This window comes from Budorcas taxicolor, chromosome 11 (assembly GCF_023091745.1).
Source record: "Budorcas taxicolor isolate Tak-1 chromosome 11, Takin1.1, whole genome shotgun sequence".
Taxonomy (NCBI): domain Eukaryota; kingdom Metazoa; phylum Chordata; class Mammalia; order Artiodactyla; family Bovidae; genus Budorcas; species Budorcas taxicolor.
The window spans coordinates 33,253,796-33,278,346 of record NC_068920.1 but is presented as its reverse complement, the minus strand read 5'-3'; the positions used below and the strand labels follow the sequence as shown (position 1 = coordinate 33,278,346).

The 24,551-nt window shown below is 50.1% G+C and overlaps 2 protein-coding genes across 4 annotated transcripts; both read left to right on the top strand.

Moving 5' to 3' along the window:
• The first annotated feature begins 8,551 nt into the window (after nt 1–8,551).
• On the top strand, nt 8,552–10,122 carry FKBPL (FKBP prolyl isomerase like). Of its 2 annotated transcripts, XM_052649226.1 has the most exons (3): nt 8,552–8,752; nt 8,989–9,425; nt 9,633–10,122. In XM_052649226.1, exons 1-3 carry the CDS (start codon nt 8,707–8,709, stop codon nt 10,098–10,100), a joined length of 951 nt encoding a protein of 316 aa, XP_052505186.1. In that variant the 5' UTR covers nt 8,552–8,706; the 3' UTR covers nt 10,101–10,122. The 2 variants fall into 2 exon arrangements, with proteins under 2 accessions (XP_052505186.1, XP_052505185.1); XM_052649225.1 differs by having other exon boundaries at nt 8,989–10,122.
• A 525-nt stretch (nt 10,123–10,647) lies between these two features.
• Nucleotides 10,648–20,504, top strand: ATF6B (activating transcription factor 6 beta). 2 transcript variants are annotated; one of them, XM_052649195.1, is made up of 18 exons: nt 10,648–10,742; nt 11,117–11,196; nt 11,339–11,417; nt 11,671–11,762; nt 12,296–12,431; nt 15,268–15,353; nt 15,492–15,627; nt 15,714–15,845; nt 15,967–16,100; nt 16,738–16,923; nt 17,015–17,106; nt 17,562–17,741; nt 18,118–18,225; nt 18,407–18,488; nt 18,663–18,733; nt 18,937–19,048; nt 19,188–19,272; nt 19,799–20,504. In XM_052649195.1, the coding sequence occupies exons 1-18, from the start codon at nt 10,661–10,663 to the stop codon at nt 20,047–20,049; spliced, it is 2,124 nt and encodes a 707-aa protein (XP_052505155.1). In that variant the 5' UTR covers nt 10,648–10,660; the 3' UTR covers nt 20,050–20,504. The 2 variants fall into 2 exon arrangements, with proteins under 2 accessions (XP_052505155.1, XP_052505154.1); XM_052649194.1 differs by having other exon boundaries at nt 11,656–11,762.
• The last annotated feature ends 4,047 nt before the right edge of the window (nt 20,505–24,551 follow it).

The following is a 24,551-nucleotide window of genomic DNA, read 5'->3' as shown; positions in this document are numbered from 1 at the left end:
AGGCATCAGTATTTTTAAAGACATCCCCAGGTGATTCCAAATCCAACTCTGTCTGCACCATACCTGTACCTAAGTGCTGAATATGTCTGGGGAAAAATGCACAGTCATACCAACCAGTCTCACTTCCTTTGAGAGCTCAGGGTGGCCTGAAAGCCTGCATTTTCCCACATTCTCCAAATCTGAGATCACAGTTTCACAAGATGAAGACCTTCTTTCATATCTCAATGAGAAAATAGAAACTCTCAGAAGAGAACCTCCTCTGGTCCCAGCTCCAAATCTACCAGGCCACATGCACCTCTGTTGAATTCAGTGCCTTCTCCTTGTTACTGCAGAGAAGCTGACCTGTCCCCATCCTATGTGGGCACTAGGATCCCACCCTTCTTACCTGCGCAGAAATTAACTCTTGAAATGATCCCCTATCCCTCTCACATAATCAGTTTTCCCCTCATTACTGAAACATTCCAGCACCATACAAACATGCTATACTAATACAGCTCATCTTTGAGAAGAAGAGAAAAATAAATTCCTTTGCTACTAACCTATGTAGTAAAAGCACAAAATTCAGAATAGTGGTTAGTCCACGACAAGAGGAGAATTCCTTTTTTTTTAAATTTTTTTATTTTTTAATTGAAATGTAGTTGATTTACAATGTGTTAATTTCTGCTGTGTTGCAAAGTGATTCAGTTACACATATATGTATGCTTAGTTGCTCAGTCATGTCTGACTCTTTGCAACTCCATGGACTAGGACCTGCCAGACTCCTCTGTCCATGGGGATTCTCCAGGCAAGAATACTGGCATGGGTTGCCATGCCCTCTTCCCAACCCAGGGATCAAACCCAGGTCTCCTCCATTGCAGGCGGACTCTTTACCATCTGAGCTACCAGGGAAGCCTTACACACACACACACACACACACACACACACACACATCATTCTTAATATTCTTTTCCATTATGGTTTGTCATAGAATATTGAATGTAGTTCCCTATGCTATACAGTAGGACCTTGTTTATCTGTTCTATATATAATAGTTTGCACCTGCTAATCCCAGATTCCCACTCCATCCCTCTCCCACCCACCCATCCCAGCCAGGAGAATTCTGATTGGAGAGAGATACATAGGGAGCTTCAACAATAGCCGGAAGATTTTAGTCCTTAAGCTGAAAGATGTTTAATTACTTTAGAATAGGTATGTGCCATGGTTGAGAAAGTCTGGTCTAGAACCATTAGCAACATTTGACGCAGTTGATCACTTCCTCCTTGAACTGCTTTCTTCACTTTGAATACTCTTTCTGGATCCAATTTAAGAAAGTATACACTAGTTCCTTATTTGCTACGTCTCAGTCTTCATGGACTCTTTCAAACTCCTAAATAACAGAGGGCTCAGGCCTCTGCCCTTGGCCCTCTCCTCTACCTTATTCCAAGCTCCTGTGCTGCTGTCGTTTCTTGGCTAGCCCTTTAACTGGACTTTCTGCTTTTATTTTTGACTTACATAGTCCTTCCTTCATGCTGAAACCAGAGTGATCTTTTAAATTACCAGATAATATCACTCACCTTGCTCAAACCCTCTGATGGCTCCCAATCACACTCAGAACAAAACCTTTACCTTGGCCTACCTGACCTGGCTTCTCCCCACCCCTCTGATTTCATCCCCTCCTACTCTTTTCCTCGCTTACTCTGATTCATCCACTCTGGACCCATTAGTCTTCTTTTAGCAGCTATGATTTAATATAAAAATATAATTCCTTCTTGCCTCAGGGCCTCTGCATTCTCACCTTGGATACTATTCCTTCAGATATCTGCATGCCTGCTCCCTGACATCATTTATATCTTTGAACAAATATCATCTTTACAAGAAGGCTTTCCCTCATCATTTGATTAAAAACAGCACCATCAAAAAAAATAAAAAAATAAAAACAGCACCATCTAGACTTCCCTGATAGTCCAGTGGTTAAGATTCCTCATGCCACTGCAAGAGATGCAGTTTCGATCCCTGTTCAGGGACTGAATAAGTAGCTCATGGAATTGTGTGAGAAGAAATGAGGTAATACACAAAAGACACATAGAGCAATATCTGGTAGCATTGTGGTCATAATGCACGGTCACACATTGGTACACATACACAGCATCTTTCATAATTTAACATTTTATTATGGAAAGGCTGCCCTTCACTGCCTCATCTTGCCTGAAAACCCTACCTATAAGGGAAGCACAAGCCAAATAGTTTAGGAGCAGAGAGGAGAAAGGAACTGTTTTGACATAAATCCCAGCAGAACTAAAAAAACCACAGAACCCACCAAAGCTAAACAGAAGGGAAATTTTATTTAGCCTTCGGAAAACTAGAATTTTTGTCTCTTATTCTGATGATAAATGACAGAGAATAAGTGTAGCATATGGTTCCTTGTGATGAGTATGGAATGCAGGGGAATGTGAGGGGTGTAAAAACCTCCAGTCAGCTTGATGCCTGGTGACAGTATAAAGAGATGCTGAAATTGACAAGCTGGAGATGAATAACACGGATGTAAAGCAGCTTTCCTTTCCTTTTATCTCCTATCTTGTGCAGCTTCCTCCACATGCAGTAAATCAATCTCTGCATGTCAAAATTATGGCCATCTTCCCTGGTGGCTCGGATGGTAAAGAATCTGCCTGTAGTGCAGGAGACCTGAGTTCGATCCCTGGGTCAGAAAGATTCTATGGAGAAGGGAATGGCAACCCACTCCAGTATTCTTGCCTAGTGAATTCCATGGGCAGAGGAGCCTAGTCCATGCAGTCGCAAAGAGGTGGATACAACTATCACTTTCCAAGGCTCAACCCTTTGAAGTCCTTTTCAGATCACCTCCAGTTGGAAATAACTTCCCTGCCACTTGTAACTTTTTGCCTTTCATCTGGAGCTTTTGTCAACTATAACTCTTTACCACTGTTAGATGGGGAGTTTTGTATTTATCTCCATGGCTCACTGACTAATCCTAAGTTCTCAATAAAGATTACTGAATAGATAAAAGAACTGTTATCCCAAAACTGGGTTCATCTCTTGGTGGGCGTTGATTCAAAAGCCACAACCAAGCCAAGGACTGGTAGGAGGAAGTATTTACTAGTTATAGCAGGTAAGGAGAACACTGGGGATCTTTCCCAAAGTTGTGTCTTCTTGAACAGCAAAACCGAGGAAGTTTTCAGATAAGCGTACATGCATACTCATGAAGGGACTTGGGCAAAGTATGCATATTCTTTTCTTTAAAAAAATTTTTTCTTTTCTTAATTTATTTTTGGCTGCGCTGGATCTTCATTGCTGCGTGGGCTTTTCTTTAGCTGTGGCAAGTGGCAGCTACTCTCTAGTTACAATGCATAGGCTTCTCATTGCAGTGTTTTCCCTTGTCACAGAGCACAGGCTCTAGGGCACACGGACTTCAGTAGAAAGCACTGCTGCTGAGGCTGCTGCTGCTAAGTCGCTTCAGTCGTGTCTGACTCTGTGCGACCCCATAGACCGCAGCCTACAAGGCTCCTCCATCCCTGGGATTCTCCAGGCAGGAACACTGGAGTGGCTTGCCATTTCCTTCTTCAGTGCATGAAAGTGAAAAGTGAAAGTGAAGTCACTCAGTTGTGTCCGACTCTTCGAGACCCCATGGACTGCAGCCTACCAGGCTCCTCTGTCCATGGGATTTTCCAGGCAAGGGTACTGGAGTGGGTTGCCTTTTGGAGGCAGTGGATTGCAGTATATTGCCTTTTCCGCTCCAGAGCACAGGCTCAGTAATTGTGGCACATGGCTTACTTGCTCTGAAGCATGTGGGATCTCCCCAGATCAGGGATCAAACTTGTGTTTCCTGCATTGGTAGGCAGATTCTTTATCACTGAGCCACCGGAGAAGCCCTATTATTCATATTCTTGAAGGGGCTTGAACAGAGGAGAATTCAGTATAGAACTGGGGCAAAGGTCAACAGAGTTCAAGCTTTAGTTGACTCAAGTCATGAGGGTCAGAAGCATCAGCATCCTTCAGGTACTAGCTGATCTGGTGGTTGAGCACTTGTGAGGGGTGTTGAATTCTGCAAAGCAGCTCAAGAAAGTGCTTCTGGCTAATTCATATCATTGAAACAGAACTGGAAGTCTTTATGATTGATTTATTCATTGCTATTGTTACTTCTCTTGCCTGGTAATGAGGCAGGCTCATGATGGGTTCCTGGGCTGATGTCGTGAAGTGGAGTAAAATTCAAGCTCTGTACTCACCCAGACACTCTGAGGACAAAACTGGTGGCAAAACCTGAGCTCTGCTAAAGAGATAAGGTGCCCACTCTCGAGGTCAAGGAAGACTTTCCTGTCTGCATGTGAGCAGGAAGGCTTCTTGGGGGTCAAAAGGGGAGGAGAGCCATCCCATAATAAGTGTGGAAATGCACCCACAGACCTCTGTGGTGGGAGCTATCTTAGCAAATAGCTGTACATGCATCTTGATAAGCGTCCAAGGACCAGTCAGGTGTGAGGAAAGAGACAAGACAATTGGCCAAATGTAAACAAAGAGCCAGAAGGACTATCCTATATAAGTAATTAATTCACCTCTTTCCTGCTTGCTCCTCACTCAGGACCCCTGCATTCCTCTTTGAGTATGTATTTCTGCCTCTCTTCAGTCTTAAATAAACAAACTGCTTCCCTCTGTGTGCTCTCCCACTTGTGCTGTCTTTCTAACTTTGTATCTGTTTTTTACAGCTTTTGCCTCCTTGAAACATTCTTGCTTTCAAAAGGGGATAAAGAGCCAGGGTCACTTTGCTTCTAATCTCTAGCCTGTGCTGGTCTGGTGGCTAGGGTTCTTTCTCATCTAGATTACACAGGTTCAATTCCTGGGCAGGGAACTAAGATCTGTCTTTAGGACCACTCACTGCTGTCTCTCAGAGATCATTAACAGTCATCGTTCTCATAAGATCATTATTACTGAGACTTGTTCAAGGGCAAGCATTATGGCCAGGCTTAGATCACAAAATGGCTTGGGCCTAAAATGGCTTCTCTTATGTTAAAAAGCTGTTATCTGGTTCTTTTTTTCTGGGGACCACCCCTACTCTATTTGCTTACAGAATGGAACTTCACCTATTAGAGGGCTCTGTGTTTGTTAAGACATGTAACAACAATCAGCTCACAAATTACTTTGCACCAGCTCCTGAACCTTTCTTTGCATTCTCCCACCAGATCAGGTCTTTATTTATTTATTGACTGCACCAGAGCAGCATGTGGAATCTCTTATTTTCCCAGGGATTGAAACTGTGCCCCCTGCAGTGAGAGTCTTAACCACTGGACCACCAGTGAATTCCCAGGATTAGTCTCTAATGAAGGCAAAACAATGCTTTTATGGGGTCAGGCAAGGATAGCAGTAGAATAAGGCCAGATCTTCTGAGATCCAATGATCTCTAGACAGGCCTGGGGATATAATCCTCCAGGCTTGTTTCTCTTCTCTTTTTTCATTCCTTAGTGACTATCTCCAGAGAACTGAGCCCTAGAATATAGGATGCAAGGGTAGGAAAACGGAGAGCAAGCAGTGTCTCCGTCAGCATTCATGTTGTAACGCTTTAGGGGGACAGCAGATACTATTTCCCATTTCTGAGTCTTCACATCTTGACCCCTTCCTAGGCCTGTGCTTCTCAAGCTGAGAACAGGGAGGGTTTACAGACCCATGAATGTCTTTTCTGGGGACTTTTCGGTCCTCTTATAAGACTTAAATTTTGCATTTTGGTTTTAATGGGTCATCTTTTTAAAAATAAAAATATTTTCTTCCTGGGTGATTTTGATTACTATCTTTAGCGGTCTGGGACTTTTGTTAATGTATTTGCTTGCTTTCAACATTTTTTTTTTTCTTTTTGGTGAAGTCACACAGCTTTTAGTTCCCTCACCAGGAAACGAGCCCATGACCCCTGCACTGGGAGCTTGGAGTCTTAACCACTGAAACACTAGGGAAGTCCCTTATGTTTTTCACATATAGTCACAATGATGACAAGGGATCACCCAAAGAAACAAACATTTAATTCAGTGTTTCTCAGTATGTGGTCTATTGTGTTCTCAGAGGTTCAGTTCTAATTCATTCTTTAGATGGTAACAAAAATGTCTCATCCCTGGGACTTCCTAGCAGTGCGGTAGTAGCTAAAGACTCTGCACTTCCAGTGCAGAGGTATGAATTCAGTTCCTGGTTGGGGAACTAGGATCCCAAAATACTCCGAGGCTCAACCAAAAGTAAAACAAGTCTCATGCTCAAGGGATATTCCCTCACCCCTCATCCACTCTCATAGCATCTCTCACTTCATACAACTTATTCTCCATGCCCCAACTATAAGCTCCATGAGAATAAGGACTGTCTCTGTCTCATTCATTTATGTATCCCCAGTTCCTAGCATCCTGTCTAGAACATAGGAGGTGCTCAATAAATATTTGTTGAATGAATGAATGGAGGAGACGAAACACAAAAGAAATAGAGGCACTTTATTCAGCTCACAGAGAGACAGTCTGACCCAGTCCACCTGTCAATGGCTGCAGAAAAGAAGAAATTAACACATTTCCTCCTATTTTAAAGAAAAATGGCCCTTTTACTTTACTTCATCTCCTCTCCCTCTCTGTTCTATAAAACAAACTGGCATCTAGACCCTGACAAGATGGTTATTTTGAGACATTAGTCTGCCATCTTCTTGGTCTGCTGCTTTCCAACTAAGGTTGCTTTCCTTGCTTCAAAAAAAAAGAAAAAAGAAATAGAGGCAAGGCCCATGCCTTGTGGAATCTGTTGGAACTGAAACATATACACACAAAACAGTAAGAAACCATTACAAAGCAATACATTTGTAGCAGAGTAGTTTGTTGTGTTTTTTTTTTTTAATTGAGAGAAGCTAATCTCTGAAGGGTCATTGGAGTGGACCTCTCAATTAAGGTACACGTACTACAAATTAGCAATCTTTGTCCAGGGATCAGGATGTAATCAAATCTGTGACTCATTCTAGACTTTCTGTCTTTCCTAGAAATCCCTGAAATGGAGCAGGGAGGGAGAAAAGGTAGATCAGTTTTCAATAGGAACACAAGGATTCCAAGAATCAGAGTATTTAGCCTTAGTTGAAGTGGACTAAGGTTACACTAAGCACAGAACCTAGAAATAAAGCTTGAAGGGAAAAAAGGTCTAATTTAGTGATATGAGATGCAACACAAAATGGAGAAGGCTCTTTTGACACAAGTCTGTGGCTAATGATGACATTACCTCCCCTCCTGGCATGGTCCTTTAGTCTGGGACACAATTGTGAACTGAACAATTGCAAACTGAAGAGGGAGCCAAAGTGAGGACTAAGAATGGAATTCTCCTTCCCTGAAGAGCTGTCATAGCCCGCCTGTGCAGGGAGCTGGAGGAGCAAGCCTGAATCACAATAGGGACCTACACGTTTTATTAGGAAGAGGAGGACCGGCTTTTCCACTGATTCGTCCAGTGGATCAGGTTATACCAGTTATACATGCAAAACATTGGAGTAGGAAATGGCAACCCACTCTAGTATTCTTGGCTGTAAATTTCCATGGACAGAGGAGCCTGGCTGGCTGCAGTCCATGGGGTCACTAAAGAGTGGGACACAACTGAGGACGTATGCATATGCAAAATACTTGACAAACTAAAAGGACACAGACTAAAAGGTCAAAAGGACAGGATGAGATTATTCTAGGGTCACACTATTCAATGTGTGTGATCCATGGACCACCAGCAGCAGCATCCAAGAGCTTGTTAGAAATGCAGAGTAGCATGTCCCACCTTAGACTTCCTAAGTCAGAACATGCATTTTAACAAGTTCCCCAAATAATGTGTAGGGTCATCAAAGTTTGAAAATTTTGCACTGTCTATAAGATTCTTTGAGGAAGTAGAGCTCAAAAGGCATTGATGAACATGAGGCAAAGGTAAGGCAAGCCTCATCTGGATGGAATCCCAGCCCCCTGCAGAGGAAGCTCAGCATCCTAACCATTGGATTGTTAGGGAATTCCTCCAGGGTTTATTTTGAAGGACCTTGAACAGAACTGGCCACTCTGACCGGCTGTCCCAAATGTAGTGAAAGTCACTCAGTCCTGTCTGACCCTTTGTGACCCCATGGACTGTAACATGCCAGGCTCCTCTGTCCATGGAATTTTCCAGGCAAGCATATTGGAGTGGGTTTCCATTCTCTTCTCTAGCGGATCTTCATGACCCAGGGATTGAACCCCGGTCTCCTGCATTGCAGGCAGATTCTTTACTGTCTAAGCCAAATGTAGGGGTAAGTATTAATAGAATAGCACAAGTGGGTTTTAGGTGGCCAGATAAAAGGACTGGTCACAGCCGCGATCAGTCACCCCAGCTCCAGCATTCCCCATTATATCCTCTTTGGGCCCAATCTCCCATTCCAGACCTTCTCCAGACTTCGACGCAGCTGTACCTCGCCTAGCTCGGTACGATTTGGCCTAGTCCTGTTGCAAAGGCCTGGAGCTTCTCGTTTGCTGGGGTGTGGCGGTGAGTCAGTGGGGGAAATGATGTAACGTCCAAAAGGCGGGCTTAATCAGACTTCTCCCTCCTCCCGATTGGCTGCCAGGAATTTGACTAGACTCTCTTGTCTCTCGGGCTCCAGGGTTAGCTGTCAGTATCTCTGTCCAGCTGTCCCCTGGCTCCCCTTTCCATCTTCTCCACCTGGGGAAAGACTCCAAGGACAGTACTCAGTAGCACCTGGCTTCGGAAGAAGAGGTGATTTGAATGGTCTGGCTATTGCCATCAGGCGAGGCGCTTCGGCCCCCCCCAGGTATTTTTTGACTCGATCGGGTGTCCGTAGTTGGGAATGGCTACCCAAGCCGCAGGGAATTGTGGAACTTGTAGTTCGGGGTTGGAGGGGGACTGGACCGGACAGAGATTCGGGAAGGAAAAAAAAAAAAAAAGAGGACTTTGAGGACCGTGGTCCGGGGTCCCAAAAGGACGGAAAAGGAGTTTAAATAAAATTTCTGCCAATAGCATTGCTTTGATTTTTGTTTTTCAAATCAGGTGCTGACCTGGACTCTGTCCATCCCTTTCTATCCAAAACTGTTTACCCACGGTGGAAGGGGCCAGGCACCCAAATGGATACACCACCAGTCAATTCAATGGGAGAGAAGGACAGCTGTCAACCGCAACAACAAGGGGAAAAGAACTTTGAATTACCTACTCAGATTAGGCAGCATCCGCAAGAATCTCCTACGGAAATCCTTGAGCTGAGAGTGAGCCCAGATCCAGCTAGCCAAATTCTAGAGAATCCTCAGGAAACTGAAAAACTGGCCGCTGGACTTGAAAAAGACTCTGCTAAGTCTCATGGATCAGCCAGTGCGATGTCAGAGCCCCTTCAAGCTTCTGATCTCTGGTACTGTCCTGATGGCACCTTTGTCAAGAAGATCGTAGTCCGTGGCCACGGCTTAGACAAACCCAAGCTGGGCTCCCGCTGCAGGGTACAGGCTTCTGGATTTCCTTTGGGGTCAGGGCTGCCAGAGGGCTGGACAGAACTAACTGTGGGGTTAGGCCCTTGGAGGGAGGAAACTTGGGGGGAGCTTATAGAGAAATGCTTGGAATCCATGTGTCAAGGCGAGGAGGCAGAGCTTCAGCTCCCTGGGCGCTCTGGACTTCCTGTCAGGCTCACATTGGCCTCCTTCACTCAGGGTCGAGACTCCTGGGAGCTGGAGGACACCGAGAAGGAGGCCTTGGCCAGAGAAGAACGTGCAAGGGGCACAGAATTATTTCGAGCGGGGAATCCGGAAGGAGCTGCCCGATGCTATGCACGGGCTCTTCGGCTGCTGCTGACCTTACCCCCACCTGGCCCTCCGGAACGAACTGTCCTTCACGCCAACCTGGCTGCTTGTCAGTTGCTGCTAGGGCAGCCTCACTTGGCGGCCCAAAGTTGTGACCGGGTGCTGGAGCGGGAGCCTGGGCATATAAAGGCGTTGTACCGAAGGGGTGTTGCCCAGGCTGCTCTTGGAAACCTGGAAAAAGCAATGACTGACCTCAAGAAGGTGTTGGCCGTAGACCCCAAAAACCGCGCAGCCCAGGAGGAGCTGGGAAAGGTGATCATTCAGGGGAAGAAACAGGATGCAGGGCTGGCTCAAGGACTGCGCAAGATGTTTGGCTGATTAAAAGTTAAACCTTAAAAGAGACAGGAACATGTGAAGTGTGGTCTATGCTGTGAGATTTGGTGGGGACCAAGGGAGAGTTGCACCATATCCCACTCCAAGCTTCTGCCTTCCTAAGGGAGGTAGCTGTGGTCTCAGCGTCCCTTTTTACCATTAAAAAGCTATATAGTCACGTGTGCTATGTTTTGGGGGGGCTTGTCCATCTCCGAAGATGAATCGATGAGCTAAACTTCTAAATCTAGGACATGCTGGGGCAGAGGGCGGAAATCCAATGCCTGAAAGCCACACTTCCTAGGCGCTTTCAGGCGGAGTTCTGTTTAGCGCATGCGCAAACCTCACTGTCCAGTACTGTGGGAGCGTTAGAGTCCTGCCGCGCTCCCATTGGCCCAGCCTGTACGACCGCCTCTTCTATTGACGCATGTGCTCAGTACCCAGGCCTCTCACTGGTCGGAAGAACTTCCGGGACGCCCCCCTCCATTTTTAAGAGTCGATTGATTCGTTGATAATGCGGAAGAGGCGGGCCTTGGGAACCCTCTCATGGGTGGGGGGCGGGGGGAAAGATGGCGGAGCTGATGCTCCTCAGTGAGATTGCGGACCCGACACGCTTTTTCACCGACAACTTGCTGAGCCCGGAGGACTGGGGTGCGCGGAGTGAGGCGCCTCGGGGAAGGGATAGGGCTGTGGCCTGCTGTGCCCCTTAGGCACGTAGGAAGAAGCGGAGGCTCAAAGAGGAAGGCTGGGCAAATACGGAATCGATCGTCTGAAGAAGGGTGGAACAAGGCGGCTAGTTGTGCTTTGGGGGATGCGGGAGTGGGGGAAGACCTCCGCTCCCGCGGAAATGTGGAATTGTTCCGGGATTGGGGAAGGAGGGACTGAAGCTCTTTGGCTATATCACTTTTCAAGTGGGCGGGCGGTGGGTCTGGCCGAGCCGAGCCAATAAGGGATGGGGCGAGGGCTCTGTGAGGATCTGCAGGTTGCGCTACTGGCCGACTCCCTATCCTCCGCACCTCTTGCAGACAGCACTTTGTACGCCGGCTTGGATGAAGTGGCCGATGAGCAGACGCAGCTCTTCCGTTGTCCGGAGCAGGATGTCCCGGTATCGCTCTCCAAGCCTTGTCTCTCACCATTGGTGGGTGGGAGTGGTCGCAGAACCGGGACTCATCCCCAAGCCAGCGCTCAGCTGGAGCATCCCTTCATCCTCACACTTCTGCCTTCTAATACCCGGCCCCCTTGTTCAGTTTGGCAGCAGCTCCCTGGACCTGGGGATGGACGTCAGCCCTCCTGAACCCCCCTGGGACTCTCTGCCTATCTTCCCAGGTAAGATACCCTTGTGATTCCCTCATCCTTTCAGAAACCCTCATCTTCCCATTGTTTCCCAGAAGCTGTGCAGTTCCTCTTATCCTCAAGCCACCTCCACCTGAGTGCCTGTGTACTCTTCTCCCCCTTTGACCCCTGATATGTGTTCCTTCTCCCTTGCCCAGTGAGGGGTTTTTACCCCATGTCCTTGGGCGCTTTTTGGGCTCTAGTCAGGCTCCGCTTCGTGCTTATTTTCTAGCCCGTTTTCCTCCAGATCTCCAGGTGAAGTCTGAGCCATCCTCCCCCTGCTCTTCCTCCTCCTTCAGCTCTGAATCATCGCATCTTTCCACAGAGCCTTTCAGCCAGGTGAGAGAGTCCTCTCCCTCCTACTCTCTGTGGCAGGGACTTAATTCCTTTGCCTTCACCTATTGATGCTAAGGGAATGGTTTGTGGGCTGTAGCTCATGGGGTGGAGGGGGGAAGTTCTTTTCTACCTTTGCCATTTCTTTTATATCTTCATTTTTCACATTTCCATTTGATTGTCTAGAATTGAAGATGGAGTTTTTTAATACAGAGAGAAATGTGGCAGCCATTGCTTGGTGAGGGGACAGGGAAGAAGAGAGTTGTTAACTGCTGAGAATTCTGGAACTGTTCTTGTCCAGGTTGTCCACTGCAGTATTTGAAATCATGAGACTTTATCCACTTTCCTAGGAATAAAATAGAAAGAGAACAAGGGGCCAGACGCAGCTTAGCCGGATGCTGACTACCATTCAAACCAGAATGTCAAGTAACTGGTGGTTTGTAAGCTATAAGGCTTCTGTCCTGGCTTTTACTCTCAACACATCCTTTTTGTTTTCTTTCTTGTTCTGTACCCCCTGCTTCACCCTCACTGTTACCCAGGCCCCTGGTGTAGGGGAGATGCTGGTTGTGAAGTCAGAGTCCTTGGCACCCCCACTCTGCCTCCTGGGAGATGATCCAACATCCCCATTTGAAACCATCCAGATCAATGTCAGCCCCACCTCTGATGATCCTTCAGGTAATAATAGCCTGCATCATCTCCAGGCTTTACCAAGATAGAGTGTGTGTGTGTGTGTGTGTGTGTGTGTGTGTGTGTGTGTGTGTGTGTGAGTAAAGAGGGAGTGCGGTCAGCAGGACAAGGAGGAGAGGTGGGGAGGGGAGATGGCCGATAACCAGGAGGGAGACCAGGAGCAGGAGGGAGGATTTCAGGAAATCACAGTAAGGGCAGCACTGAAGAGATAGGAATAATTTTTCTTTCTTTCTTGCTTCTGTTGCTTTTCATTTCTAAAAACTTGCAGACAGTTTAGGGCATATTTATATATGTGACTTTCCCTCCAAAGGTTTTATAAAAATTTTCAAGCATACAGAAAAGTTGGAATACCACATACTTGCTCCTGCATTCTACAAGTAACATTATTTGTGCTGTTTTTAGAAATGTTGCTGAGTCTGTTTACTCTTGCATGTTTATTCAGCACCTACATTTATTGAGCATCTACTCCATGCCAGATACTGGGACAGGGTTCTGAGTTGCAAAGATGAAGAACACCATACCACCTCACTGACTTAAGGATCCCATACTGTGCTGTGGGAGAAAGACAACTAAAGTATGGTAATTCTAGGGTAGAGATTGTCACAGGGTGCCATGAAAGCTCATTAGAGGGGACATCTCACCCAGCTGGGGCTAGATCAAGGATATACTCATGCAGGAGGGGTTTCCTGAGCTGAGTTTTGAAAGATAGATTGGAATTAACCAGAAGAAGACTAGGGACTAGTGTGTTTATAAGGAACCTGCATCTCTTTAGAGTGGATGTAAGGAGAGGGAGTAGGGAAGGGCCAGGAGATTCAGAGGCTTCAAGACCAGGTAGGAATCCTGCTTAGGGACTCTTAGCTTTTTTCCTGTGGGCAGTTCTGTGCCTTTGAAGAGTCAGGCAGGAGAACAGTGTGATTAGGAAGATGACTCTGGTGGCAAAGTAGACACTGGATTGCAGAAACTCAGGACCAGAAGCAGAAGGAGAACCAAGAAAGAGGTCAATGTGCTTAGTCAGGTAAGACACTCAGATGCTGAGAAGAAGGCAGATTTGAGAAAGAGTGAATTAGAATGGATGAGTGCAGTGACCTCCTGGGCACTGAAGATGACCAGGGGTGAAAGAACGTGCCTGGGTTTCTGACGAGGGCAGCCACCCCGTGGGTGAAGGTACCAATCGCTGGATGGCGACTGCAGGAGTCTCCTGGCAGGGAGCATGATGAATTCAGTGTGGGACTTGTTGATTTCAGGGTGACTTCAGGGTTTCTTAGCACTACCTCCCCTTGGTTGAAGTTCAGCCAGAAGCTTGAAGACAAGAGAGCCACACATGTTTTCCTCCTGAGCCTCAGAGCAGGGCAGGGGAGGGTGGGGAGGGATTTGGAGGGACAAACAGCTCATATCCAGCATATGATTAAGTATTACAAAGAGGAGAAACAAAATAAGGATTGAAAAGTCTATACCAGTGAAAAGATTGTTGATGATTTTGCAAAGGATAGTGTTCTTGGAGTCAGATTCTCCTCTCATATATAGGTATTTTTTTGAGGGCCTGTACTTTACCTGGGCTCCCCAAGGTAGCGCTAGTGGTAAAGAACCTGCCTGCCAAAGGCAGGAGACATAAGAGATGTGGGTTCAATCCTTGGGTCAGGAAGATCCCCTGGGGGAGGGCATAGCAACCCACTCCAGTATTCTTGCCTGGAGAATCCCATGGACAGAGGAGCCTGGTGGGCTACAGTCCATAGGATCACAAAGAGTCTGACATGATTGAAATGACTTATCATGGAGGCACCCATGCACTTTACCCATCCCTTTGATAGAGAGGAAGCACAAGACCTAGTCCTTGCTTTTGGAGGGTCTCGTGAAGGTTAACATATGGTTAAATAGCTCAGACAGTGGTCACCTCTGTGGAGAGGTGCTGGATGGCTGGTGGACAAGGAAGGAAAGGAGATTCACTTCTCACTGAATTTCCCTTTCTTCCTTTGGGATCTTGTATTATATGACTGTATTACCTATTGAAATACATAAATAGACTTGAGATTTTAAAATAGCAGTATTGGTAATCTTATAATTAAGTATCAAAACCCAAGCTATGAACCAGAGGTAGTAGTGGACCATTGATCTTAGAGCTGAATTTGGCCTTCAGCTAGGTTAACCTCCATGGGGCAATCAACAAGTCTTACAGATAGATTTAACAGAGACTGTGAAGGCTCACAGGTGACTGAGCTTTGAAGGCTGACGGTAGGAAGGGGATCTGTATAAAGGGACAAGCAGTGAACCCTGTGTTAAGCCCGGTTGAATTTGGGTGAATGGAGGGGTGTGAGAATGGTAGTGACCAGCAGGCAGCTTGGGAGTCAGAATCCGGGTGCAGGGGAGCAGTCAAGGGTAGAGATGCAGGCGGGGCGGTTGTCAGCGTGGTGATGCATGATCACGTTGGACCAGGATGAGATGGAATCCAGCCAGACAGGAATTTGGGCCCATGAGAATGCAGCTGAATCTCCCTATGTGGGCCTCCACCATGTGAATGAACAAGGTGTGTGAGGAAGAAAGGGACAGCTGACGTGCAAGGGCAGGCTTGAGGGTTCAGCAGTGGTGGAACCAGCTGAGAGGGGCCAAGGAAGGAGAAGGGAGTCCTTTCCGAGAAAAGAGGTCGGAGGAGAGGCAGCAGGTTAGCAGCTCCAGTCCCCCTCCTCTGGATTGCCCTCCTGAGCCAGAAATAGTTTTATTTCCAGGTACAAGGGGAAGTGACTGTGTCTCCCGTTTCCACATCTTAGCCCTCTTCTCCTTCAGTGTTTATCTGACACCCAGCCCTTTGTCTCATTATGCCATCCCGCAGATGTTCAGATTAAGATAGAGCCTGCCTCTCCGTCTTCCTCCATCAGCTCAGAGGCTCCCCTGCTCTCTGCGGAGTCTCCCAGCCAGGTGAGCATGCACTCCACTGCTCCCTCCAGCACGCCAGTGAGTTCCTCCTGACTCTCAGAGGTGTGACGGCTTTCCTCTTCGGCTCCTCCTCCTCCGCACTCTTCCTGACTTGCATGTCTTCTGGAATGCCCCATGTAGGCTTTCATAGGAGAGGAGGTCCTGGAAGTAAAAACAGAGTTCCCGTCCCCTCAGGGATGTCTCCTGCAAGATGTCCCCGGCCCCCTTCCTGGAGCTGTCCAAATCAGCGTGGGCCTATCCTCTGACGGCTCCTCAGGTAATGCGTCTCCTGACCCCTCGGGTCCCTGGCCAGAGGCCTGTTGTCCTGACATCCCTTCCTTCTTTCCTTTCACCTTCCTTCAGGCAAAGCCCTGCCCGCCCGGAAGCCACCACTGCAGCCCAAACCTGTGGTGATAACCACTGTCCCGATGCCACTGAGAGCCGTGCCCGCCAGCACCACCGTCCTCTTGCAGCCCCTTGTCCAGCCACCCCCAGGTACTGAAGGAGAGAAGGAGGCAGGTGACAGCCTTCCGGCGCCCTGACCCTTGGGTGTGGGCACAAGGACACCACCTGACTCCCAGCTCTCAGACCTCCCTCTCCTGCCCACTTGCCCCAGTGTCCCCAGTGGTCCTCATCCAAGGTGCTGTTCGAGTCCGGCCTGAGGGACCAACCCCTCCTACTCCACGGCCTGAGAGGAAGAGCATTGTTCCAGCCCCTATGCCTGGGAACTCCTGCCCACCTGAGGTGGATGTAAGTTATTTACTGAGGAGAGGAGGAGGAAGGCTTAGTAATAGGGAGGGGAGAGAACTGTGGAGTGAGAAGGGAGCAAAAAAGTGAGCAAGCAGGCCCATAAGATGATCGTCAAGGTCAGAGTGGACCCCTTTTATCAACCCCATGTAGTTCTCGGATCCTCAGGTTTGCTGTCCCTGCAGATGGAGAAGTGGGAGTGGTCTTAGTAAATCAAAGCCAGAGGAGTCATCCTGTGTTATAGAAGAGGGAGGCTGCTTCCTTGGGGAAAGCCGGGTAAACTGTTCTCTAACTATAGCAAGCTTAAACTTTGGGTCCTAAAAAAGGAGAATTGCAAAGAAGGAAGACCACTCATCAAGGAAAAGAACTGAGGTTCTACCAAGAACCTGGGTGGGGAAGTTCCTCCTACAGTCCGACTTCTTGCAGCTCTGAGGCACAGGAGTAGAAAGTGGTGGAGAGAAGGGCCCCTTCCCTGAAATGTTTTAGCAGAGAGGAAGAACCCCTCTGTGGCTCTTGCAGGTAGAGGTTAAGAAGGCAGGAGGGGGCCCACGTGAATTTTCGATAGTCAGTCCCTGGAGTGGCGGGCGCACTTCCTCTCCCCGCCCTGCTTTCACTCTCCCTCTGACCCTCCGGTGCCCAGGCCAAGCTGCTGAAGCGGCAGCAGCGGATGATCAAGAACCGGGAGTCCGCCTGCCAGTCCCGCAGGAAGAAGAAAGAGTACCTGCAGGGGCTGGAAGCACGGCTGCAGGCCGTCCTGGCTGACAACCAGCAGCTCCGGCGGGAGAATGCTGCCCTCCGCCGGCGGCTGGAGGCCCTGCTGACTGAGGTGAGACCGGGAGGCCTGGAGAGACCAGTGGGAGTGCGGGCTCCCTGGGATGACTCACCCTCTCCGGCCTCTCTCTTTGTTTGCATCTTAGAACAGCGAGCTCAAGTTAGGGTCTGGAAACAGGAAGGTGGTCTGCGTCATGGTCTTCCTTCTCTTCATCGCTTTCAACTTTGGGCCTGTGAGGTGAGACCTTCCTTGTCTGCCCAGAACCTTCTGGGTGGAGCCTGCCTGTCGGCCGCTTGATTGCCTCTTCAGCCCAATCCCTTTCATTACTTGCACACAGACAGCTCTGGTGTCCTTGGCACTGATGGTGTAGCCAGCTAGTCCCTAGTCCCTTCATGATCCATCATCTCTGTCATAAATGGTACGTCCCGGAGGAGATGGTCATGAGAACATTGATAAACATAGTGACTATATTAAGTGCTTACTGAGTTCTGGGCCCTCGGTTAAGCACTCTCCTTTTCTAGTGTTTTCTGGCTCTGTGGGTAGGGACTGTTCTCAATCCATCTTGCAGATGAAGAGAGTCAGTTTTGCAGCACAAATTGGAACCAGGCATGCTATCTGCAGAGCCCTCCCTCTTACCCAGGCCCTCAGTTAAGCTGGAATTCTTCCTCGTGCCCCATCCTTTCTATCCACAGCATCAGTGAGCCTCCTCCGGCTTCCATCTCTCCTCGGATGAGCAGAGGGGAGTCTCGACCCCGGAGACACTTGCTGGAGTTCTCGGCACAAGAGCCAGTTCATGGAGCCGAGCCCCCCCAGCATCCCTTCCAGGACCCTGAGGAGCCCCAGCCCAGCCCTACAGGCCGCCCAAGTTTCAGGTGAGGAGAGGGCCCTCTCTGTTTTAGGGGTGCTGAGTGTGTCTTCTCCCCTAAAGTTACCTTTCCTTTTTGAGGGAGAGCCAGGTTTCCCAGTTGAATCCGCCTGCCAGTGCAGGAGACCCAAGAGACATGCGTTTGATCCCTGGGTTGGGGAAGATCCCCTGGAGGAGGAAATGGCAACCCACTCCAGTATTCTTGCCTGGAAAACTCCATGGATAGAGGAGCCTGGAGGGCCACGGCCTGTGGGCTCACGCAGGGTCAGCCGTGACTAAGCGCACACACAGCAGCAGAGCTGTTCTCATGCCGGCACGGCCCTTCCTGTTGACGGGGCAGTGCTGGGCACCCTGGGTCACACCCCCTCTCTGCCTCAATTCAGGAACCTGACAGCCTTCTCTGGGGACGCCAGGGAGCTGCTGCTGAGAGACCTGGACCAGCTCTTCCTCTCCTCGGATTGCCGGCACTTCAACCGAACCGAGTCCCTGAGGTGGGGGGGTTCATGACTGGGGCGTCCTCCCTGTGTCCCGAGGCCCCTCCCCGACAGCCTGGCTGACTTGTGTGCTGAAGCGCCAGCGCCCCGTGCCCTCTCCCCTTCCGTCCGATGTGCGGGGCAGAAGAGTGGGCGTCTTGGCCCAGCATGGAGGTGTCCCCCTCCTCTGCTTCCCCAGGCTTGCTGACGAGCTGAGTGGCTGGGTCCAGCGCCACCAGAGAGGCCGGCGGAAGACACCCCAGAGAGCCCAGGAGAAACAGGTAGGAGGGGGTGGGCCAGTTCAGGGAAGGCCACTTGAAAACGAGGGCTAAACATCCTAGGGATTGTAAGTGGTTTGGGGTGGTGGGGGTGAGGTGGCATCAGTTTGTAGGGGCTGTCTCCCTTTTCCCTTTTCCCTTCATCCTCTTCAAATCCTTAGATACTTCTCCTTCCAGAAGTCTCAGCTGTGGAAGAAGTCACCTCCAGTTCAGGCAGTCCCCACCCGCCCCCCTGGGCCCCCAGAAGGGTGAGTCTTGAAGGGGGCACTTGTTTATTAAGTGAGGCTCCTCTAAAGAAGCTGTCCTGTGCGTGTTCGCACTGCCCCCAGGGCCTCATGCTTCCCTCATCCCCTGGGGTCTCCTGTCTCCCTCTCGCCCTCTCCCCTCTTCCCCAGTGGGAACTGGTCCCTGGGCTTGCTTCCTCACCAGTGCCATTTTCCTACCTGTCCAGGGATTCCATGGGCCAGTTGCAGCTGTACCGCCAACCAGACCGTTCGCAGCCCGAGTTCCTGGATGCAATTGACCGACGGGAAGACACATTTTATGTTGTCTCCTTCCGAAGGGTGAGTTTCTCCTGCGGGCCCCATCCTCTCACCCTGGGTTCCCCAGCAGTCTCTCTGCAGGTCGAGGCTGGAGAGCAGGGCCAGGGAGCCTGTCAGCACCTTTTCCTCCACCCTCCCGGCCTGGCCCCTCTGTCCCCAGGATCACTTGCTGCTCCCAGCCATCAGCCACAACAAGACCTCCCGGCCCAAGATGTCCCTGGTGATGCCTGCCATGGCCCCCAATGGTAATTCTTTCCCTGCCCAGTGTGGGGACGGGTCCTGAAATTGAGAAATAGGGAAGTTCCAATGGGGAGATCCAGCATGAAGAGTTGAGGGGGGAAATGACAGGAGCGGGGATTCCAGAGTGATGCTAGATACATGGGTGAGAGCAAGCCAGAAATGGTTGGAGAAAAACAAAATGCAGGAGACTGATGGGAGGAAGATGAGACGTGGGTCCTCCCTAGGTGAAGGTGCTTAGGGCTGCGGGCCAGGGTGGGCAGGGTGGGCTGGGAACCTGCCAGAGTCTTACTTCTTTTTTTTCTCTTGATGTCCTCTCCTCTACGACCTTACATTCATCACTGTCATCCGCCACCCCCCCCCCCCCGCCCCCGGCCCCTGCCACTTCTCCCTGCACCAACTCCATCCCTGCCTTCTCATTGAACACCCCCTGGATCTGCCTCCCCATCACTGCCCGTTCCTCCTGCACACCTCTGCTTTTCTGACCTCTCTGCCTTCCCCTTCTCCTCTCCCTTAACTCTGCCCTTCTCACAGAGACCCTGTCAGGCCGGGGGCCCCCTGGGGACTATGAGGAGATGATGCAGATCGAGTGTGAGGTCATGGATACCAGAGTGATTCACATCAAGACCTCCACAGTGCCCCCCTCACTACGAAAACAGCCGTCCTCAACCCCGGGCAATGCCACAGGTGGCCCCTTGCCAGCTTCTGCAGCAGCCAGCCAGGCCCACCAGGCCGCCCATCAGCCCTCTACCTCAATAATCTCTGACCTCTATGACTCACACTGACTTGGAACTGGGGGGTAGGGGTGGGAGCAACCAAGCGGGACTGTTTTGAATTTTCCTGGTCCCTGGGCTTGCGGCAATTTGTAAAGAGAAGACAGGGTGTTGGGGGTTAAGCACTTATTTGGAGGTGGGTGGAAGTTTTCCTCTCTTCTCACCCCTTTTTTGGAATATAGAGCTCCTCTCATTTCTATGAACCTCCAACCCCTGCTTCTTTCCTTGAGGGTGCTGAGTGAAGTTAAGTTTTGGGGTGAGTGGGCCCCAGTACACTCTTTATTCTTGTGTTTCTGTTTTGGGGGGTGGAGGTGGGAATTTAGTCCCCAGGCGGGACAAGGGAAGTTTTTACATTTTGGAGCTAGTTCCTGGGAGTCGACGAGGCATGGCGGAGGGAGTTCAGGTGGATGTATGGGCATATCTTCTTTTTTATTATTAAATAAACAACTTGGAGGGAGTTGAAGGTATGGTGCCTGCCTTTCTGGCTTTTGATGGGTCATTTGGGGGAACATGGCTGCTGTAGGGCCGGTGTGTCAGAGAGCCAAGCACTGAGGACACGGCTAGCCCTGGGGTGGAGTGGGTGTGCGATCACAGACCTCACGTCATCCCCTTCTCCCCAGCCCTGTAACGCGTGAGGGTTATGTCTGGTGTCTGGAGGGGAGTGGGGGAGGGATGTCCCATGGTGTGACAGGCTAGAGAGTGCAGATTCTGGAAATGTGTCTGAGTAAACAGGAAGGACAGGGGGCTCCACGCCCTTCAGGGTGAATGGGCTGCCTCCCTGGGTCCCCTGCATTCTAGCAGGTTCTTCCCCTTAGCTTTCCAGGAGGAGCAGCTTGAACAAACAATGGAGCTGGGGGCCAGGGGCTGTGAGCCCAGAAAGGAGAAGCCACGGTGGAGAAGGAGGCAGTGTTTGGAGGGAAGAGGGACGCTGAGAAGCATCTCCTTAGCCCCAAACGAGGAAATCGAGACTGGAGAGTCCAGTTGAAAGAAAAGGACAGTTGGGGGGCCAGCAGGAAAGGCTGTGCTTTCTAATTAGGAGGAAGGAGAATACGACAAGACTCCCTCAACCTGGGGGGTTCCCCATCAGGGGCTCCTGTCCAGCAGCACCTCGGACCCGGCCCTGCGGGAGTGTCCTGGGTCAGCGGGAGGGCGTGGGCTGGGCCTGGGCTCCATGCCCAGATGACTGGACAGGGGCCACCCGGGCCACAAGCCCAGGCCTGAAAGCGAGGGAAGAACCTCACGTGTTCAGCCAGGCTCCCCTGCTTCCCATTACTGTGTTTGGGGTGAAAACAGACCAAGTAACTATGGCAACCTGGAACCTAGGGCTCCCAGGAACTAGGCCTTTCCTCCCTCCAGAGGGCAGCCCTGGCTCTTCTACCATCACTTCCTGTCCCAAGGTCCCCGCAGCCCTTCCCAGCCTGATCCAGACAGTGCGTGCAAGGAGAACAAGGATTCTGCGGGCAGAGCACCTGAGATGGAGTTCCTGTTTTGCCTTTTATTAGTAGGTATCTTGGGCTTCCCTGGTGGCTCATACAGTAAAGAATACACCTGCAGTGCAGGAGACCTGGGTTCAATCCCTGGGTCTGAAAGATCTGGAGAAGGGATGGCAACCCACTCCAGTATTCTTGCTGGGTAAATCCCATGGACAGAGGAACCTGGTGGGCTACAGTCCATGTGGTCGCAGAGTCAGATGCGACGAAGTGACCAACTCTGGTAGGTTGCTTGAACACACTGAGCCTTAGTTGCCTACCTGCAAAACGGGGTGTTCCTGCCTACTCCTTGGGTTGATGTGGGGAGGAAAAATGACGTGCAGGATGCTTGGTCTACAGTGGACACAGCTTTCTCTCCTCACCTGCTCCTTTCTCTCTCCATTCACCTGGTCCTTTTCTCCTCAATTCCACTTTTATCCCATCTGGGTCCGTCACTATTTCATTGTCCTGTCGCTTTCTCTCTTTCCTGACGCCAGCTCAGGAGAGTGCTTGAAGTACTGGTTTCTCAGAAGGGGGCTCTGGGGTGTGGCATGCAGCTCCTCTGGCTGGTTGGCAGGGGACAGCTGACACGTGGTATAAGCCAGGACTCACTGTCTTGGCAAGGGCCTGGGTGGTGGGAAGGAAGGCTCAGGAGAGGTGTGGAGAGTGGGTGTGCCACGGGGGGTGAAAGCAGGTCAGTCTGGCTGGCTCCCTGCAGGCCCATGCTGATCTCTAGCTGTGGCCCCATCGAAGGCCACCTCCACGTGCTGTCACTCCTGCACGTCCTGTTGACCCCTTCCTGGCTCAGACCCTCTGTATCTTTCTGTTCTGTACTTTACTTCCTCAGAATCGCCTTTCATCCACTGTCTCTCCCTCTTCTCTTCTCTAGACTGGTTTCCTGCCTTTCTCTGCCCTCTACCCAGCCCTGAGTTATCACCTTCTCACTCACACCCTTTATCCTTTGTTCATCTGCTGGTTTCTCGAGGTTTTTGTGTTTTTCCCTTCTTTCCCCTCCGCTTCACAGTCTGCTCCCTGTCTTCTGGGTCTTCTCTCCCCCGGCTGCTTCCACTCCTTCGCCCACATTCCTTGCCCCCTTCCATAACTTCCTCTCTCCTCCCCCGCTCCAGCCCTCTCCTCCTTCCGCCCCCCTGCCCCCTCGCCCTTCACCTCCCCGCTCCAGCGCTCGGTCCTCTCCCAGCTGTGGGGCCAGGACTGGAGAGCCTCACACCGTTGCCTCATCGTTCTGCTATGGCTTCTGGATACAGCACATCTGGATTCCGGGGCCCAGATGTGTGGTTGCTACAGCGACCCCGGTCCCTCTGGTAAATACGGGCGCCCACCCGCCCCAGAGCAGAGAACAAAATAATTGTGTGACTTTCTTTTGTCACGAGATAGAAATGTCCTCCCTCCTCCCTTTTCCCCACACCCATGTCTCCAGGCAAAGGAAGTTTTAAGGGTCCAAACTCTTCCTCCTGTGGCTCTCTTGCCCTGTTTTTCAGCCCAGCCTCTTAATTCTCTCCCCTCTTTCATCTCATGATCAGTTTTTTCTCTCCACGTCCCTCATCACCTCCCACCTCGCCCCAACCCCCAGTCTCAATAATGAAGTGTTGACCCCTTTACTTACACTTGGCAGTTTCTTCCCACTGAATCTACATCATAACTGGATGCAGAAGTTTCAGAAATCGAGAGCACCCACCCTTCCCCAACAGGTCCTGCCTGAAGCCCTTCATTTGTTTCTGCCCTAAGTCTTGGATCTTTCTAGGGCTCTTCTTGGGGGAGGGGGAGGCATACAGGCTTTGGAATCTGAAAACCTGGCCTGAGGCCCACCTTCACCACCACTAGCAAAATCACCCAGCCAAGTCCGTTAATGTCTAGAAGCCCCCGTTTTCCTCAGCATAAAGTGGGATTAATGAAGTGCTGCGGTGTAGGAAAGGGCTTTGTAAACGGAAGCCCGGCACAACTGTTTTCTATCTTCCCCTCTCTGGGACTGCTTCTTTGGATCACAGCCCCTGGCCTCTTCGCTCCCTCTCTATCCTTCAGGCCCTTGCCCTCAATTGCCCTTACTCTTGTCTTCCTCGGCTTCTCCTTTCCTTCTTGCTATATACCTTTTATCTCTAATCCTCCTGAGGGTAGGACTGGAACTTGGAGGTTCATTCAAGGATGGAGGCCCAGAGCTGAAGACACCTAGGCTGAGGATTTGGAGAACAGCCAGAGCACAAACGGTTCTCAGTAAGACCCCAGCCTTTCTGTCTACCGCCTGCGACACCTCGCTGAAGGCGACCCTACTCTGACCACTGGACTCCCTGCCAGACACTCTTGCCACTTCCTTCTCTCACAGTCCTTTGGCAACTCAGTGTTGACAGGCATTTAAGAAGCACCTGCGTTATGCAGGGTGCAGTGCTTTTCTGATAAAAGGCAAACATACATCTATAAGACATAAGCTCCTCCAGGAGCCTGAAATCCAGGGTGTGGATCACATTCTAGATAATGACTATCTCAGAAGCTAGAGTTGTATCTGTCAGGGCTGCAGTGGCTTCGGCTTCTTTGAATGCCTTGTGAGCTTGTGAATGTCTGGAATCTCACACCCCTTTCTGACTCCAGCATCCTGTCTCCCCTGAGAAGTGGACTTCGAAAACACCCCAAGGCCATCATTTCAGCCCTTCTTTCTCTCCAGGCTCTTCCGGCCACTCTCTGGGCCAAGTATACCTATGGTGACGATACTTCCACTGTACTTCCATACTTTGGTCCAGTGGTTAAGGCTCCACGCTGCCACTACAGGGGGTGCAAGTTTGTTCCCTGGTGGGGTAACTAGGATCGCACATGCCTAGTGATGCAGCGGAAAAATAAATGAATAAAGTAAAAATAAAACCAACATATAGGGTTTAGGACCCTAGGGTATACATAGACATAGGGTATAGGACCAAAAAAAAGGGGGGGGCAGGATATGACCATTAGAATAACTAGAATCTGGCAGTATCAGAGAAAATCTGTTCTCTGAAGTTTGCTCTCTCTAGGTAATGCCATTTTAGACCCTCCATCCTTTTA

Coding starts and splice junctions, on each gene's coding strand:
- FKBPL (XM_052649225.1), top strand. CDS start 8,707: ATGGTCTGGCTATTGCCATCAGGCGAGGCGCTTCGGCCCCCCCCAG. Junction 8,753..8,988: donor GGCGCTTCGGCCCCCCCCAG/GTATTTTTTGAC, acceptor TTTTCAAATCAG/GTGCTGACCTGGACTCTGTC.
- ATF6B (XM_052649194.1), top strand. CDS start 10,661: ATGGCGGAGCTGATGCTCCTCAGTGAGATTGCGGACCCGACACGCTTT. Junction 12,432..15,267: donor CACCTCTGATGATCCTTCAG/GTAATAATAGCC, acceptor GCCATCCCGCAG/ATGTTCAGATTAAGATAGAG. Junction 15,628..15,713: donor ATCCTCTGACGGCTCCTCAG/GTAATGCGTCTC, acceptor ACCTTCCTTCAG/GCAAAGCCCTGCCCGCCCGG.